Raw genomic sequence first — 19,646 nt, 5'->3', positions numbered from 1 at the left:
TGGTCCTCTGTCCATACGTTTACCACTCATTATGCCATCACTCAGCAGGTCAGGGATGACACTGGATTTGGCAAAGCTGTGTTGCAATCCACATGTTTGTGAACTTTTACCCACCTCCAAGGGTACTGCTTTGGAGTTACCTAATATGGAATGGACATGAGCAAGCACTTGAAGAAAAGACAGTTACCTTTTCCGTAACTGGTGTTCTTTGAGATGTGTTGCTTATGTCCATTCCATGACCTGTCCTCCTTCCCCACTGTCGGCGTTTCCGGCAAGAAGGATCTGAGAGTTGGGGAGCCGGCGGTGCCCCTTATACTGTGCCATGCGGGTGCTACTCCAGGGGGTGCTAGAGCCAGTCCCCTGCGAATACTGCTGAGGGGAAAAGTTCCAGCACCAGTGCATGTGGCGAGCGCACACACCTAATATGGAATGGACATGAGCAACACATCTCGAAGAACACCAGTTACGGAAAAGGTAACTATCTTTTTTCAGTCTCTCCTCCGTGCTTTTAATCATTTCCATTGCCCGTGTCTGCATCCTTTCTGTTTCTGCCCTTTTTAAAGATGAACTTGAACATAGTATTCCAGGTGATGGCATATAATTGATTTATATAATATTATAATAATACCTGATTATAATTTGATTTGTCAACAATGAAATTAATCTGCCACCGTGCTGCCCATTTGTTTAGATTTGTTAGGTCCCTCAGAGTGTTCTCTGGTATTGACTAGCTTAAATAATTCTGTCATCTGCAAATTTTGCTACCTCAATCTTCATTTCTTTTCCAGCACATTAATAAATGAATTAATAACAATTAGTTATAGAGAATCTTGTGGCACTCTATTGTTAACCTTATGAAATGTTAGAAATTGACCACATATTCCTACTCTCTTTTTGTCTCTTAGCCAGTTTCCAACCCAAGTAAGCATTTTACCTCTCACTCCTGACTCCTTAGTTATTTTAATACCCGTTTGTCAGGGACTACATGAAAGGCGTTTTAAAAGGCCAAATAAATTGTCGATTGTTTTTCCTTTCCCCTTTCTTTTCTTTACGCTCTAAGAACTGCAGTAAATTAGACCGTCAGTTTTCCTTTAAAAATCATACTATTTGTCCCTAATCTATCATGCCCATCTAGGTTTTTTTATAATTCTGTATTTAATTGTTTTATCTAGTTTACCAGGTCTTGATGTAAGGTTTATTGAGCTGTAATTCCAAGGACCACTTAATCGATTTTTTTTTTAAAGACCAGGTACTTTTGCTACCTTCCATCTTTTTGATATACTAACTGATTTAAGTGAGGAAAAAGCTTCCCCATTTCCTAATGAATTTAACCCTCTTTTCTTTGCACCATCTTGTCCTCCGTACATTGAGACTACCTAATAGCCCTGCACATGGAACTAGAATCATTTCAAAGAGAGCTTCCACAAGGTACATCTACACTGCAGCAAAAAAAAAAAAAAAAAGCCCCCAAACAAAAAAACCCATGACAGTGAGTCTCAGAGCCTTGCTGAGTTCGGCTTGCTCGCCTTGTGCTATACAGGGCTCAAAATAGCATAGACATTCCTGAAAAAGGTGGGAGCCCAGGTTCTGCTACCATCCCCGGGTTTTGGAGCCTGGACTCCAGCCCGAGCAGGAAAGTCTATACTGCTATTTTTAGCCCCATAGCAAGAGCCCCACGAGCCTGAGTCAGTTGACCCGAGCTCTGAGACTTGCTGTCTTGTTGTTGTCGTTTTTCTGTGTAAATGTAACCATAGAGGTACTGGATTTAAGCCCTTTTCTGTTACTCTAAATGTAGAGTAAAATCCTGGCTCCATTGAAGTTAATGGCAAAAGTCTCATTGACTGAAATTGGCCAGAATGTCTTTCAGACACAGGACCTCTCTCCTACACTGCCCTGTTACTGTTTAAGTTGTATGCTACAACCGCAGGTTTCACATTAGCACTTGCTTGTCTTGCATGTTCTTTGCATAGAAAACCACCAAAAGATTCTCAGTCATCAGATACCTAGTTATCAATATTTCTAACCATCACATCTTCCAGCACCACCTCCTGGCTCACAATTGTGCCCCCAACATACTTCATGAGTGTTATACGGCAGGTCATCTCTCCAGTACCCCCTTGTGGCCTGGGGCTGCTCTGCAGCAGCCCTGCCTCAGTTTCCCCCATAATGGGCTTCCTTAAATAAACTATACACAGTTTTTTTTGATCAATGATGCCCCTTTTTCCAGGGTCTAATTTATTGGCATAAAACACCAAAGTCCTGGGGCTTCTCTTCTTCCCCCCAAGCCTGCTCTTTGGAGCTCTTCCCTGCTTTCGCAGGCCACTAACAGTGCTACCTGATTGGGGTCTTTTTCTACTCATGTGGAGTCCACTCTCCCTGGCCCTCAGCCATCGCTAGCTCTCTGACTTCCAGGCCCAAACCTTACTTCACTGCAGCTCTTCCGAAGTTTCTGCCACAGCTTCTTCTGGTTCTCTCCCAAAGCACCTCACCCCCCTCTTCCCTCCCCCACCCCCGTCCCCCACTGGCTGAAGCTTTCTACTGCTCTTATAGGGGAAATACCTGATCCCATGCATATGTGCCTATTTAGTTACTAAGGTTGGCTTACCCTGGGCCTCTAGTGTTTAAAAGGGACAAGTGATCCTGTTACAACAAGGAATAATCAATACATTTTCAACAGCAATCAACTTAGAACTGTTCTGTATATTACTAAAATCATGTAATATAAATCTGGCCCTTTTAAAAAGCTATTTTAATCCTGATCGGGTTGCTTTCAGCAGTCTGTTCCTAACAATTTTGCAGTGAAGTATAAACATCTCAGAGGTGTTTGTGCATTTAATCTCAAACTGTCAGACTAGAGAAGTGCAGATCATTTTCTGGAGGAATAGCACCTGCTCTCTTCCTGATTTTGTTTTCTTTGGGAAAGGTTGAATACAGTATATCCTCCCAACCAGTTGTTTCAATGATGATAAAAATTTCACATCTCTCCTCCCTGTTTACTTAGTACTGCTGTGCCCTAGATATGACAACATGTGCAGATCCAGTAGTAGTAATGAAATCTATGGAAAAGAGGCACACAGAGGAGAAAAAAGACATTAGATGATGACAGCTTTTATTCCCTGCTGTTGTTGGACTGCAAACGGGTAGATAGTTTGCAACCAAGGCTGAAAAACATTTAAACTTTATTTACTAGACAATAAATAATACAAAACCTGCCTGCCAAATGTTGAAGATGAGAGCTGTCATTGAATTCATACTGTGGCTGGTGATGTTTTCTTTTTGTTAATCTCACTAAAATAAGCCAGGATTTTTCTGTTTTGGAAAAAAAAGGGGCCCGATCATACCCTCCACTGACAAAACCCAGGGGAATTTTAATAAAAAAGTATTGTAAAAATACTGCATCTTTTGTGTACTGTGTCATTCCCTCAGTTGCACAGGGATGGCAACCTTGCAGAAGGGGAGGAGCGATTGCCAAGGTCAAAGATAATTGGGAAACACTACGAATCCCCATCCAGGCCTTCAGAGCAGATGCCCCCTCCCTCCCGTGTGGAATCCTGGGCCAAAATATGATTGTACAACCACTTGTAGAAATAAAAGAAGATTTGGATTTAACTTTTTAGATTACATCATTACATGTAGCGGTCTGGAGATCTTTCTGCTGGTCTTCCTCCACCCTTGAAAGTGACACTGCATGCAAAGGCCTGCAGGCCCACTGGGTGTATAATGTGATCCAAATATGATATCTTTCATCAACTGTCAAATTCTTTTAATTCACCCCGTCTTCCACTGTTTCACTCATGCTTGCAGTTCATCTGCCAAACCGTCCAGAATCTTCCCCTGTATGATAAACTCAAAACCCTAAACTGTAGGAATCCTCTGGTTTCCCTTCATTCTGCTGCTGTCAGGCCCACTAGTTCTCACAGCTTTCAGAAACCCTCCAAACATCCATATCTCCATGTTCAAATTTCAGTATGTAATCAGAGGGAGTTCTGGGAAGGGGATGGTGGACTTGTCACAGAGGTCAGGAGAGTGGGCAGCCAGAGGTGATGGGGAACCAGAGTAGTGCTGCTTATTTCTTATTTTCTTTTCAAAGATGAGAAAATAAAATATAAACACATACAACTCTGTTCCAGTATACTGGATTTCTGCTTATGTTGCTGACTGTATGCTTTAATACAGTGGTTCTCAACCACTGGGGGACTGCGAGCAGGTTTCAGGGGGTCCTCCAAGCATGGTCAGCGTTAGGCTCGCTGGGGCCCAGGGCAAAAAGCTGAAGCCAGAGGCCATGGGCCCTGTTACCTGGGGCTGAAGCTGAAGCCTGAGCAATGTAGCTTCTCGGGGGGCCCTGTTGCATGGGGCCTCAGGCAATTGCCCTGCTTGCTACTCCTTAACGCCGGCCCTGGCTTTTATATGCAGAAAAACAGTTGTTGTGGCACTGGTGGGCTGTGGAATTTTTATAGCATGTTGGGGAGGCCTCAGAAAGAAAAAGGTTGAGAGCCCCTGCTTTAGTATATTATATCATCATCATCATCAGTGATCCAAAATGCTGCATAAGTAGCAAGTTAACATTATCAAGAGTAGCCTAACATTTCGTGTGCTTTTTGCCATTTGTGTTTTTCAGTTATCATTCTTAATGCTGCACTAATCATGTGGAGTTTGCATTTAATTCTAACAGTTTTTGTGCTGCCATCTGAAACATTCACATTCATTATCCCTTCAACTGAGAGTTTCATTATTAATCTCTCAAAAGCAAATTCACCTAAGGTGACTGAAAACAACCTAGCAGGTTTTTCTACGAGGTTTTGTATTGTAATAAGTGTATACACACTGTACATACACAAAGCTTTGGCAAGTCCTAATGGCTTAATGTTTGTTTATTTGAAGAAGCAAATAGATGTTTATGTAAATATTTGCTTGTAAGCACCTTTTTTAAATTTTAATGTAACTTGTACTCCAAATCCTAAGGACCTTAATCAGTTTTTACTCAGACTTTAATTCATTGGGGCCCTGTATGAATATGGAAAAATAGGTGATTTTTTTCTGATGAAGCATGAGAAGGATATAATGTATGTAGAAAATACCCTGGAAATACTTACACATTAACATCATATTGTGACAGGAGAACCTGTATCTCAAGGTCGTAGATTCAGTGGGCTTGATAATTCTAAACTGATGGTTGAAACTGCAGCTAGTCGAAAAATGTTAAATTTCAAAGTTTTCCAGCTAAACAAAGGGGATAATTTTTTCATGAAAATTCACCCCATTTTTCTGCCAGCTCTTGCTGGATCCTTCACCTGACCGTGAATTGTCAGATAGTATCAGTCACTTAATACAGGGGAAGGGCTCAGCTTTATCTTCAGAACATTCCCATCTGCCTTAAACTTATTCCTTTCCATGTCTGCTATCTCCTTCCTCTTCTGTCCCCTGCTTCCTTCCTTATGGCAGATTAGCCTTACCTGTCCCCAGGACCTTAAAGTAGACAAACTCAGCAGCGTGAAGCAGAAGGAACAAAAGGAGTATGTATCCTGTTGCAAGTGCAGGGCCTCCTTTGTAGAAGAGGACTGCTTGCTTTGTTCCCAAGAAAGATTATCCCAAGGCGCCTCTCTGACCTGGAGGAGTGCCCTATAGAATCACCAGGCAGACCAGTATGGAGCATCCGTGGGTCTCACTGAGCCTTTCTGACTTCCTTGCAGATAGGCTGGCAGCTCTAGGATGGAGTCTCAACACTGTGGAAGCTCTAGCCTATCAAACCTTTGAAGTCCTGCAGCCTTCAGTGGGATCAAGCAGTAACTCTCAAGTAGGTTCAACCTGCTCCTTAACTGGCCCCTCAGTCAGCTGGTATAGTGGATAATAAGCAGTCTGTGTGCCTCCTAAGACCCCTCTCTGGGACACTTCCTCCCAGCACATCATGGGATTTTAGCCTGGGATCTCTGGTCCAGGCATCCAGCTCCTTGCTGAAAGTGCCCCGAGGGTGTTGATAGATCAGTGATACTCAGACCTCAGTGGTTCAGGAGCCAGATTAGAGATCAACTTTACCCAAAAGAGCCACAGTAATAGTATGATTCCATTGTTTCATTTATTGTAATATTATATATTCAATCACCCGGTGTTTTAATATGTGCTGCAAAGAGCTGCATGAGACATATTAAAGAGCCACTGTGGCTTGAAAGCCTCAGTCTGAGTATCACTGAGATAGATGCTGCTAACAATGCACAGACAGATGGATTTCTTTACTCTACCCTCTAATGTCTCACAACTCATTCACCTTTCTCCTTGTTGTAACTGGGGATAAAAATATATTTTAGCCAAACTTAAACCTTATCAGGAGAACTCATAGAAGCAGTAGTGCTTTTTCTAAAATTCTGTCTTCAGTTACATTAATCTTCAGCAGCGTGCTTGAATAATTTAATTATCCCTTGAAATAAATATATTCAATACACTCAAAGGTCGCTTAGTTAACCATCTTTGCTCTAGAAATAAGATCTCTGTGAGGTGGTAACTGAAGAGATGATCATAGTGGTACATCTTGCACTTCAGGGTCTAAGCTCACCTCTTTATTTACCATCACCTCTTGAACTTCTAGTAAAAATGTTGTAGGCTCTGTAAAGATTGATTTGCTGCTTTGAAATTCAGTCTCAAAACTTCTCCCAAGATGTTTTTGCCACCATTAGAACTTTCATTATGAGCTAGGAAGCCCAGAACTCCCAAGTTACTACTTTTAATACTGTTTTTATAGAATCCTATTTAGAATGAATGGTTTCAATGAATCTATACCGATTAGCACCAGCTAAGAATCAAGCCAATATCTTTAATCCCAGTATTTAATACTATATGCAAAGAATCTGCGTTAGCAGCGAGTACTTGAGACTGATCTTTTCAGTTTAAAATTTTAGGGCTCGATCTTCATCATAGTAAATCAGCTTAGCAGTCTTGGCTTCAGTGCCAGTTCACTGATACATATCAGCTGAGGGTCTGGTCTGTAGTGTTAAACTGAACTGTTGATCCATAGAAATAATTCTCCCAGGAATGTAGTCTTTTTTCCCCCTCCGGTTTTTCATGATAAGTCACATTAAATTAAATCAATAAACTGAAAAAAGTGGCCAAAACATTTTGGTTGGTCAGCAACAAAAGATTCTTGTTTAGGGGAATAGATTCATATCTTTCAAGGCAGACAGGACCATTGTAATCATCTAGTCTGACCTCCTGTATAACACAGGCCATAGAATGTCCCCAAAATAATTCCTAGAGCAGATCTTTTAGAAAAACAGCTGATATAGATTTAAAATTGTTGTTGATGGAGAATCTACCACTACCCTTGGTAAATTGTTCCAATGGTTAATTACTATCACTATTACAAATTTACACCTTATTTTCAGTCTGAATTTGTCTAACTTCAACTTCCAGCCATTGGATCATGTTATACCTTTGTCTGCTAGACTAAAAACCCCATTATTAAACATTTGTTCCCCATTTAGATACTTACACCCTTAACCTTCTCTTTAAGCTAAACATATTGAACTGTTTGAGTCTACGACTATAACACAGGTTTTCTAATCTTTTAATAATTCTCATGGCTCTTCTCTGAGCCCTCTCTAATTTATTAACAGCCTTCTTAAATTGTGGGCACCAGAACTTGCAGTATTCTAGCTGTGGTTGCATCAGTGCCCAAGTACTCCCAGTCAAGATTCCCCTGTTTATGCATCCCAGGATCACATTGGCTCTTTTGGCCACAGTGTCACTCAGAGAGCTTATGTTCAGCTGATATCCACCGTGACCGCAAATCTTTTTCAGAATCACTGCTTCCCAGGATAGAATCCCCTATCTTCTAAGTATGGCCTATGTTATTTTCCCTCAGATACTGTATATACAATAGCTAACCTGGTCTCTGTAGGGGAGGTGTGTTTAGAGCCCTCGAGTACAGTATGCTCTCTGTGACCACGCCCAGGTAACTTACAATTAAAATCAAGGGGGGGGGGAATTCCCTGTCACTTAGTATTTTTAGGAATCAAAAGGTCGAAGCAAATAATTTCAGCAGCTAAGAATCAAAACATCATTGACTTGGAAACCCCTGATCCAATAAAAAAGGTGGGGTGTGTATGGGTGGGTGGGTGGAAATAACTGTGAAACAACCATAGCAGTGAGGCACTTGGAGCAATAGGATCTAGACACTGATTAGAAAGGAGCCAGGATTTATAGGTTCCTCTCTCTGATATCTGTTCTTGAGCAAGTAAGTCTCTATCTGGGTGACCACTGTTGCAGCAGTGGTAGCATCTTTTAAGCTTTCCTCTCTCTGGTGCATCCTTCCTGGAGCTGCAGTACTGAGGCAGCAGCAGCATTTACAGCAGCTCTCTATTAGACGCCCCTCTCTTGGGTGTGCAGATCTAGCTATAATTTAGCCTAAATTTTCATCTCTGTTTGTTTAGTTGGACTCAAGAGAGAGTTATAACATCATAATATCTTATTGACAAGGACTTTCAAAACAAAATAAATTTTCAAAGCATAGTCTGACACTGAGTTAAAATGTCATAAATCTGTATGATGAAGATGATCTTGACTATTTAGGTTCTATATCTGTGAACTTGTTTATCCTAATGTTTTCAAAGAGAAAATGAAAATTACGTTCCGTGGTCTAAACTGAAACATCGGTCTAACTTCTACATCTACTATATTTGAGCCAATCTACTTCATAATTACGATTAAAATGATAAATTAACATAATTCCAGCAGAACTACATAATCAGCCCTCTTTATAGAGTGGAGCACTGTAGAGACGTACATTGAAAAATGACTCTTATGAATAAAGAAGTTATTGAAAATTATTTTAAATTTTCAATATCAAACAGTTCATTATTTTTTATTGAATAGTCTTGTTAATGAAGGTTGAATCTCAAAAGTCTTGGAGGTCTAGTTTGGATAAGCATCCAAAAGTTCATATGCTTATCTAACCCCCGATCCTTTTTGAGTTTCCATTTCTGGCTCCTCAACGCTCTTCCAATCCCCTTATCTTCATAAGAAATTTTCAGGGGGAATTTCTGTGCTTTTTCTTCTCCCTACATTGCTTCCAGCCTGTCCAACATCAAGGGCCTTTCCCAGAGGAGGTAGACGTCTTTCCAATAACATTGGCAAGATCTGTTGTTGCCTGTTTTAAATTGTGATTCCTTTGTGGTTTTACTTTTACAGTTTGTCTTTGCTAAAAATGTACATCACACTAGAACAAAACCTTGAGGAGTTATGTTAACTGACACAACATTAACTGAAACTTAGTCATCAGTGTAGATAGGGACAAGTCATGCTCATTAATGCAGCTCCTCAAGGCTGGGTTCTAACTCAATGTAAATAAGTATTGAAGACAACCCATTAGTGATACCCCAGAATGCCAGGGTTTGAGGCTTCTTTGGGGTGCTATGGAAGAATGCCCAGAGCTGACACAAGCAAAGAGCTGATCCACTACCAAAGGTATTAAGGAGAGGGGGGAACTATTTGAACCTGGGATGGAATAGCCTTCTGATTAAAGACCAAGCTTGGGAATCAAGAGATCTGGGTTCAATTTCTACACTCTGTAGGTGATCTAGGGAAATGTACTTATTCTCTTTGCCGTAATTTCCCATCAGTAACATGGGGATAATACTTCACTGCCTCACAGGGGAGTTGAGACACTCAGATACTACAGTCCTGGGGCAAGTATCTAGATAGGATGGGTACAAGTTTAAATTGTCTTACTGTAGCTGACAGCTGTACTGTAGCTTCGCAGGGCTGATGGAATATCCTGCCGGTGTGTTAGATTTTCCCATTTGTGGCTAATTGTTGTTCTATGGTCACAAAAACACACAGTACAAACAATAACCAGAACAAATTATTATATATCTTTGTTATTTCATCCCAATAATTTTACAGCCTGACAAGCATTTAAGATACAAAAAAGATTGTCCTCCAACTTGGTGACAATAATATTCTCGAATATAGTGAGACCTACATATACCCCATATTCCCATGGACAACAAATCTGTTTTTGAAAATTTTAAAATGTTAGGCCAATAACTGAGCTGACAGCACACTGGCCTAACCTTAGGCCTCTGACCTGAGTCTTAGTCTATGTGGGACTTTCTCCTTTGTGAAAGTGATGTTGACTAGACTAAAAAGAAAAGAATACTATACAGGCAGGCCACAAAGAAAATAGTTTTTCAGTTCCAGCATGATTCAGTTTCACTTAAAATAGAAGATTTTATTTTTCCCATTTAAAAAGGAAACGGTCAGCCAAAAGGAAAATCTCAGGATTTTCAATCTTGCACTTTCAGGAGGCATGCCTGATAGATTCCCTTTCTCCCAATGATTTACCCCGCAATAGACTGCTAGAAACATAAGGAACTAAGTATTTATGCAAGCAATAGATAAACCTGCTGTCCTCGTGAAGCATCATTTTGTTTTAGAATATTTTTGAAAACAGTAGTTCATAAATATGTCATGTTCACCAAAATCGGCCAAAGTAAGATCATGAAGGAAAAGATTTAAATTGTATTTGGTAACAGTGGGGGGGAGGGGAAGGAGCAGAGAGAAAATAAAGAAATTGAAAATAAAATCTTTATATTTAAGATAAGTGAAAATTGTCTTTATAATGTTCTTTTTTTACAACATAGAGATTTTAATGTTGCCTGTGTTTCCTTAGATTATCAGTGTAGCTCTTGACTTAATTTGGTTAAATTTATATTTATATTCTATTATAGCAGCAGTTCACACGTAAAAAGTCTAATTTGTAACATGGGTAGAAATGCCAAAAAGTCACACACAACAGAAGATTCAAAATGTTTTTTATCAGCTCTGCATGGTATGTTTGAGGCAGAGCAGATTGTGATAATGTTCATGCTCATAGTCATGGTGTCTTCATAAACAGTGACTCTAGTGTTTTCTCTGTATGTTTACATTGTTTCTTGCCTAGTTTCTGCAGTTTTAAATATTGAACACTTATTAGTTAGTAACCTTGTTTTACTTTAATAACTGATAACCACAAATATCCTTTTCTCCATAAAGTGTTGTCAATAGTCATTTGGCCTTTTGCCCCCCAGTTTTGACTTTCAGTAAGGCACGCAACTGTGCATGCACATACTATCTGTGCACTAATATCTGTAGATGCAAGTGGTAGAATTGGCATATACAGAATTATGTTAGCAAATGGAATTTGCAGGTCAAACATTTGGCATTTTTGCATATAGGTGTCAGTACACCAAAAGTGCAGTCATTAATGTGATTGTGAAAAGTTGTAATGCACAATTGGAGGCCAGAATCTGAAAATCAAGCTCTGATTATTGTTTGTCTCAATGGTTCATTTTCATGATAGGTAATGACTATTGTAAGGTTATGCTTTTTCATATTTCTTGGCTGAATTAGACAACCTATGATTCAGGACCTTCCCATTCCATAACATCAGTAGACCTTGGCCTTTCATATAACAGTGGACTCCAAAGGGCTGGCTTGGGAAGTCCAGAACGTTGCTTCATGATATAAGTCTCTCTCAGAATGACTATAATGTATTATGTAATACGTAAAATAAATTACAATATAATAAGTCTCCCTTCCCCCCAGTATCTGCATTCCCTTTACATGATTAGGAAACTACAAGATTTGCTCAAAATGGGAAGCACATACTGGTACCCCATCTCTCTCTTCAGGATCCAACTAGCTGCTGTGAAAAAGGACCAGGATGTGGGATATCACTAGCTAGGAGATTAAGGACTGGATTCTGCAAATTGTTAGACACCCTCAACTGCCATTGAAAGAATCTCTCAATCTCTTCACATACTTGTTAATAAGAAGGATGACAAAATTGCACCATTATGGTACTCCCCAGGTGATAAGTGTAAGGAAGAAGAGCAATTAAAACATCCTAAGCCTCTGAGATCACTACAAAAATAATGAATGAAACCAGTTCCAGATCATTTATGAGCCCCATCAGGTCCCGGGGACAAATCAGCAGCACCCACAGCATCAAAGCCTGCTTAGATCTAGTAGTATCATTGTGGATGTCTGACTTCTTCTCATTTCCCGGAGGAAATGATACACTAATGAATCATCTGTGTGCCATGCCCAGGTCTGAAGCCCAACTGATACTGGTTTAGAAAAACTGGAGAAAATCAAAAACTATTGGGGTTGGCCTGCTATCACCTTCCCAGTGATCTTCCCCAGAAATCAGGGGTTACAGTCTGGCAGGTAATTGTGAGGTTGTTAATACCTAGTGACAGTTTTTATGAGCCAGGGCCAGGCCATAGCATAGTGTTTAACAATAGCTGCCGGTTTGACCTCCCTAAGGGAAGCATTAACAATTCCTGCCAATAAAGGACTAAGGCATTCCCAACTGACATGGGTCTAATTCACAGGTGGCTGAATGGACATTTCCCAGTGCATTTCAACTGTGAGACTGGTTGAAACTCAGTCAGGGGAGGCACTGCATGTGATTCCTTCTGTTTTGATGTTGCATCTACTCTACTACTGAGACTGACCCAAATCTAATCACTCTTATCTGCAGAGAAGATGAGAAACTCCTCATAGGGAGAAGCAGTCGACTCTGAAACCTTGTAAAAGCAGTGTATATTGATGGGGAGACGCATGACTTGGAATGGGGCTGCTGGGTAGGATTTTGCAGATGGTATTCCTACTGCTAAAGTAATTCTTCCTCATCTCAAATTATTGAGACCTTTGGTTTTAGTGAAAAAAGAATAGGAGTACTTGTGGCACCTTAGAGACTAACAAATTTATTAGAGCATAAGCTTTTGTGGACTACAGCCCACTTCTTCAGTGCTGAAGGTCAGAGGTTGAGTCCCTACTGATGTGCAGTAACTGGTAATTCACTGGGACAGAGGCAAAGAATTAAATGTTTGTCTTTACCACAACCGTGGGATAGGTTAGAAAAAACTCCATATGGCACAATGAGAAGATTCATATCTGGTCTTCTACCATTGATAGCTTAGTTTCCTCTTCTCCTGCTTTATCTATTACAGGCCAGTCAGCTTCAGCCTTTGTACAAATAACCACCCAACACACACCTTGCTGCTCCTTATCCTGAGAGAGCAGGTGGGAAGAAAGGCTCAGGAAATGAGGGATGCTCTGTCTTCCTGCTCCCCACCACGGCACTGCCTAAAAACTTAGAAACTACCTACTTCCACTTGTGATTCTTCCCCCTGCTTCAACTTCACCCATCTCTGTCCTGTTTCCAAAACTGCCCCACTCCTTCCAGTTAGTCAAGTTACATCTACGTCTAGGGCATTTATCCACTGTAACCTATTCAGAGCTTTGATTTCTACCTTTAAAATGTTCTGTCACTTAAAACCAGTTCTTCATATGTTTGAGTCAATTAACTTCAGTAGAGTTACTCCTGATTTACAGCAACATGAGTGAAGAATCCTTTTTATTTTTGCCCCTTTTCCTTTTTTAAAATACATGCTTCTGGGTTGCCCTTTAACTCCCCAAAATGGTGCTAGAGCTGTTACTCTTTTCTTAAATCACCGCATTGTGGCATGCTATTGGAAGTATGGTCCAGTGGTAGGGCATGAGACGCAGGTGAGCAGGGTTATATTCTGTGTGTCTCTCATAAGGATCAGCAATGTGATCTGGGAGAAATCATTTAACTTTCTTCCTCAGATTCACTGTATCTAAAATAGAGAGATGATTGAAAATCACTGTATCAGTGCCAAGTGGTTTTATTTGTCAGGCAGTATATCCACTGTAAACCACAATTTATGAGAAGACAATCTCAATCCTTACTCTGAATTCCCTTCCTTTTGCGAATTCAAGTCAGACCAACATTAATTTGACATTTTTTGTGGTTTATTCTTAAACCCATCCCTCGCCAAACATCTTGCTTTTTGAGTTACCTTAAGCCTACTGTAAACAAACAAATCATAGAAATTAAATAGTAATAAAACTGTTGTTGGCTTCATATCATAAATTTTATCCAGTATTTAAATGGCAATTATTTCCAGAAACTTGGCAATTGTAGCCACATAAACGATCAAATTGATTCCCGTCACAGTCCATCTTTGTCTGGAAAGGAAATGCCAGTAGTGTTTGAAAAATGGATTATTAAGGACCTTGGTTCTCTGAAGTGGCTCATATGTTCTATTTGCTAACACAGCATCTTACTGGAAAAAAAATATGTGCAGCTTTTCCCTATCCCAGATTATTTTCTCTACAAATCTTTGGAGCAGGGGCATGTGGAATTAGTTTAAGCAAAGCCGAACCCTGATCCTTCTGACTGCCTCATCTTTCCTGTGCTGTTTTGTCTATGCCTGCCTCAGAATATGTCAACAAATTTCCTCTAAGCTCAGAAGATGGGGGGAAGGAACGGTGATTGCGTCCTTTTTTTTTTTTTTTAAGGGAATAATTTAGAACAGACATGCTTTCAAAAATGGTACAAGTTTGTCTTGTAAAATATTTGTAAAGAAAAATAGCCTCAGGATCTCCTAAAGTAATCCCTGTTGAGTTTTGGAGACGTCACAAAGGGCATTGTTTTTATTACATAGCTATAATTCTTTTCTCACACAATTTGATTATGAATCAAGATACATTTATAACGAAAGCAGCATCTGAGAATGTAAACTGAAGAAGCAAAACTACATATAGTATAAAGAGCAGAAAGCAGCTGTGGCTGAAGTGTGGTTTATTTGTTTCCTACTATATTAAAAAACAGATTTCTTTTCATGTATCTGAGGTAGCCGTGTTAGTCTGTATCCACAAAAACAATGAGGAGTTTGGTGGCACCTTAAAGACTAACAGATTTATTTGGGCATAAGCTTTCATGCGTAAAAACCCCACTTCTTCGGATGTATGGAGTGAAAATTACTGATACAGGCATAAATATATTGGCACATGAAGAGAAGGGAATTACCTTACAAGTGGAGAACCAGTGTTGACAGGGCCAATTCAATCAGGTTGGATGTGGTCCACGCCCAATAACTGATGAGGTGGCGTCAATACCAAGAGAGGGAAAATTGCTTTTGTAGTGAGCCAGCCACTCCTAGTCCCTATCCAAGCCCAAATTAATGGTGTTAAATCTACAAATGAATTTTAGTTCTGCAGTTTCTTTTTGAAGTCCGTTTTTGAAGTTTTTTTGTTGAAGGATGGCTACTTTTAAATCTGTTATAGAAGTTCCAGGGAGACTGAAGTGTTCTCCTACTGGCTTTTGGATGTTACCATTCCTGATGTCTGATTTGTGTCCATTTATTCTTTTATGTAGAGACTGTCCAGTTTCGCCAATGTACATGGCAGAGGGGCATGATATCATATGGCACATGATGGCATATATCACATTAGTAAATGTGCAGGTGAATGAGTCCCTGATGGTGTGGTGGATGTGGTTGGGTCCTCTGGTATCGCTAGAGTAGATATGGGGACAGAGCAGGCAATGGGTTTCGCCATGTACATTGGTCAAACCGGACAGTCTCTACGTAAAAGAATAAATGGACACAAATCAGACAGCAGGAATGGTAACATACAAAAGCCAGTAGGAGAACACTTCAATCTCCCCGGACATTCTATAACAGATAAAAGTAGGCATACTTCAACAAAAAAACTTCAAAAACAGACTTCAGTATTGTTGGGTGGGCTAAGGGTACCACTGTTTCATTTTTGCTTGATCAATACATTATTTGAACTAACAGCAATATGGTTATTAACCTCACAAATGAATTGAGGATACAATCTGACTCTTATAAGTGGGTTCAAAATGACTTGCGTGTTTTGCATCCCCTGGTATTTACAGCTTTTAAAGTATACTGAATCATTAGAAATAGTTTTGTCATATATATCCTTCATATGATTGCTGCATTACAGGCAACCCATCTTTTGTGCCTCAATTCTTTTAACATCTTCAGAAGAAATCTTGACACTGCAGTTTTTGAACCAGTGTCACTAGAGAACCTTTGGATGTTTAAACACTAGATGATATTTCCCTCATCCAAGCTGGTTTATAAGGAAAAAAGCAAAAATGACACTATAAGAAATATACCAATGCATTTTCTACTCTCAAACTATTGAACATTAGTGGAAAAAGTAAGAGATATTAGAATGCAACACAGAACAATTCCATTACCTACTGTGGTTTTGGGTCAGATACAATATATAAAGAGTAATTACTTCATTCATAGGGGACCACGTTAGTATGTACTTTGTAATGGAAGAAGTTTTAAAGTAAAACATTTCTATCCAAACATTTTGCTTTTCAAAACTTTGCTAACCCTGAAAAGCATCTTTTTAAATAGAACGCTTCTAAGAAAATACATTATAGGCAGGATGACAGTGAATCAATCCATTAGTAAATTTTTGGCCTATTTATCAAACCTCTGAATAACGTATGTTCTGAGAAAGGCCAGGAGAAAATGACTTTTAGCCACTGTAGTGGTAGAGTCGTTACATGCAGCATTTTTCAGTGGTAGAATCTGACTCCATATGGATCTGATGCTATGTGGCTAGTGGGTGAGGATTCTTGGGGAGGTCTCCTGGTGGGAGGGAACAGAGTATCAACACGGGACGTACCTTGTGAGTAGTCCTTCAGGTGCATATCTGCTTAGCCTACTTGTTGTCAGTTTAATCTGTTCCGCTGACTAACGGTTCCTTCAGGAGGCAAAAAACACAGACAAAATGTTGCTGTTAGTAAAACCATCAGCATGAAAAGGACTTATAAGGGATGATTCCTAGTTTTCAGAGGCAAATGGTCATCCTGTTTTGGTCATTTCCCCCCCAAAAATTGATCAAAGGATCTTAAAAGTTGAAAAAGATAATGAAATTGGATGTATACTTAATTAGACCTTTATATTAACACTAGGTGCATGCTGTCACATGGGTATAATTCATAATTCATGGAGGGGAGGGATAGCTCAGTGATTTGAGCATTGGCCTGCTAAACCCAGGATTGTGAGTTCAATCCTTGAGGGGGCCATTTAGGGATCTGGAGCAAAATCAGTACTTGGTCCTGCTAGGGAAGGCAGGGGGCTGGACTCCATGACCCTTCAGGGTCCCTTCCAGTTCTATGAGCTAGGTATATCTCCATATATTATAAAGTGGAAAAAAGACAAAAATGGCTGAGAACTTAAAAATTGGATGGCCACGGACTGCAAATCTGTGATGATTGAACCTGGTGATATTCGGAACAAAACAAGAACTCTCAACCATGCTTGTAGCTGTTTCCATTGCTTCACACTGACTGTACAGAGACAAGGTGGGTCAGGTAATACCTTTTATTGGACCAACTTCTGTTGGTGAGAGAGAGAGAAGCTTTTGAGTTTACACAGAGCTGCTCTTCTCCAATACCTGAAGAAGAGCTTTGTGTGAGCTTGAAAGTTTCTCTCAACAACAGAAGTCGGTCCAATAAAAGATATTACCTCGCCCACCTTGTCTCTCTAATATCCTGGGACCAACGTGGCTACAACAACACGGATGTTCTAGGCTTCAGAGTGACAACACAGAGTGACAATCCTGGAATCTTCTTATGTAGATAAAGTAATGGCTCTATGAATCAAAATCCAATACAGTTTGGAAACCTGGCTAAGGAAGTAACCAAACTACCATACAGAATGCCACCTCTCCTGGGAAGAGGGCGTGTGCTCATTGGCTAAATTCAGTGGAATGATTGTCAGACATACCAGTGACCTCAACAATTTAAAAACACATCTGTCTGCTGCTAAATAGTGCACACAGGTTTGTCTGGGGAGACTGCACCTGCTGTGCTGTAGGTGTACCAGGATGTCCTAACAGGCTATACATTTAATTGGAATGTGAATAGATGATAGCAGCATAGTGGGTGCAGCATAGGATCAGCAGTGCAAGGGTTTCTTTTTGTATGTCTATAATATTCAGAGCTGAAGGGAGGAGCTGCAAACCTTCCTATCACACTCAAGTTAATTCATTTGGCATTTCCCAATAGTGTCTCAGTCAAATTTAAAGTAATCCCTGCCCAACGGTGAGGGGGGGGGGGGAGAAAAATCATATACAGAAACTTGACAAGTCATTTTCTAAGGTCAGCAGCCTGTCCTTAGGACCTGAAGTGTGTCTGGTTTCTTACTCCCTGTACTTCCAAAGGAGCTTTTATCATCTTGAAATGTGGATACCCACATCAAATGAAGAAAGTGCAGTTCAGAAATCTGAGATGTAATATAGCTGCTTGACTCTTATCACTGACCAGAGTTCATAGGATATGAAAGTGGCATCCTCTATAAGCCAGAGAGCTGAACTTTTGAAATGTATTTAGGAAACTGTTACAGTGGCAGATGAAACTATGCTCCATTATGTACTTGGTTTATACACTGTCTGGACACAATATTCAAAGTAGTGGGAAAGAATTGTGGTATCTAAGATACTGCCATGTGGTAAGAGTTTCTAAATGCTGACTTTTTACTGATGAGCATTGTGTATGTCTGCAATATGTATGATTTTGAAATATACTTCAGAAATATATAGGACAATGAGTACAGTCAAAAAAGTTTTCACATAATTATTGCTGCTACTTCCTTTTTATTTCTTTTAGGATAGTGAAAGAAAAGGATTTATGAATAAACTCTATGCCATCCAGGAGGTGTGTGTCAGTGTCCAGAATGTCCTTGATGAAGTGGCTTCCTTTGGAGAAAGGATAAAGAAGTGAGTGCTGACACATTGGTGCTGTATTGCTCTCTGATGGTGCTCACATTTTTTCCCTCCATCCAAGCTGCAAAATGTTACATTCTTTTGGCGGGGACGACAGTTTTGGATGATATATTGCTAAATCTCATCATTATTTACTTTGCTTTATGCTGGCCCTTGGATGCATGAAAGTCCTGTCATTTTAATTCTGGAATTTAGAAATATATGAATTGGAAAAGAATCAGAACTGTGGCTTTGAAGTAAGAAATAAGACTGTCTTTCAGATGAGAGACATAACACTCTTTTTAACCCAGACATTTTAAAAAAATCAATACAAAGTCATGATAAAAGAAATAAGCAGACCTAAATAAGGATTTCAGAGATTTTAAAGATACACATGTATTCTATTACTAAGAAGGTTTTATTTAGATCAGGTTACCTTGAAAACAATTTCTCATCCTATTTTATGTGTAATTTATAGTCTTTGTGCATAAAATATATGACTTACCAACATACTTAACCACTGCTTATTTTTTAAGATTTAAAATGATACAGCATATGTATAGATTGTTTTTGAAAACAAAATTATGCAGTGTTTGCCTTTGATTGATGCTGGCCCATTACAGGAAGTTTAGTATGTGTTTGACATGTTAAATAAATGAGTAATTTAATGTTTATTATTTGAGACCAGAAACATTCCATAAAGATTCTCTCAACTAAAAGATAGGACTAAATTCAACCTGGACTTCTGCCAACATAAAGTCAGGTACATGTCCCCCTAAGATGGAATGTTTGGTGCAAAGCATTCACAACCTCCTTTCTGCTATGTCAGTGCAGCCAAAAAGGTAGGGAGCTGCACTGATTCAGAGCATCCCCTCAAAAGCCTCTACCAGCAGGGTTCCTGTGATACACTCAATGGACTCTAAACCTGAGTGACAGTGAAAGCATTGTTTTCCTGCCTCATTTTGAATACTGTCCAGGGTCCAGACTTCACACATCTCTGTACTAGATTTGGTGAATCTGGCCTAGGTGATCATTTATATTCCATG

The 19,646-nt window shown here is 39.7% G+C and overlaps 1 protein-coding gene across 9 annotated transcripts in view; it reads left to right on the top strand.

Moving 5' to 3' along the window:
- MCTP1 (multiple C2 and transmembrane domain containing 1) overlaps positions 1-19,646 on the top strand; it is a 473,721-nt gene that overhangs the window by 439,515 nt on the left and 14,560 nt on the right. For 8 of the 9 annotated variants that reach the window (XR_010588809.1, XM_008172983.4, XM_042855833.2 and 5 more), the window contains one exon: positions 18,506-18,615. Coding sequence is in view for 7 of the 9 variants with exons in the window: in XM_008172983.4 (XP_008171205.1) it covers positions 18,506-18,615 (110 nt within the window). In the remaining 2 variants the exon portion in view is untranslated. Of the gene's footprint in view, positions 1-5,690; positions 5,795-18,505; positions 18,616-19,646 lie in introns of all 9 variants that reach the window. The other variant, XR_010588810.1, reaches the window with a different exon arrangement.

The sequence above is a fragment of the Chrysemys picta genome, chromosome 6 (genome assembly GCF_011386835.1).
Source record: "Chrysemys picta bellii isolate R12L10 chromosome 6, ASM1138683v2, whole genome shotgun sequence".
In the NCBI taxonomy this organism is placed as follows: Eukaryota; Metazoa; Chordata; order Testudines; family Emydidae; genus Chrysemys; species Chrysemys picta.
This window is presented reverse-complemented; position numbering and strand designations above follow the sequence as displayed.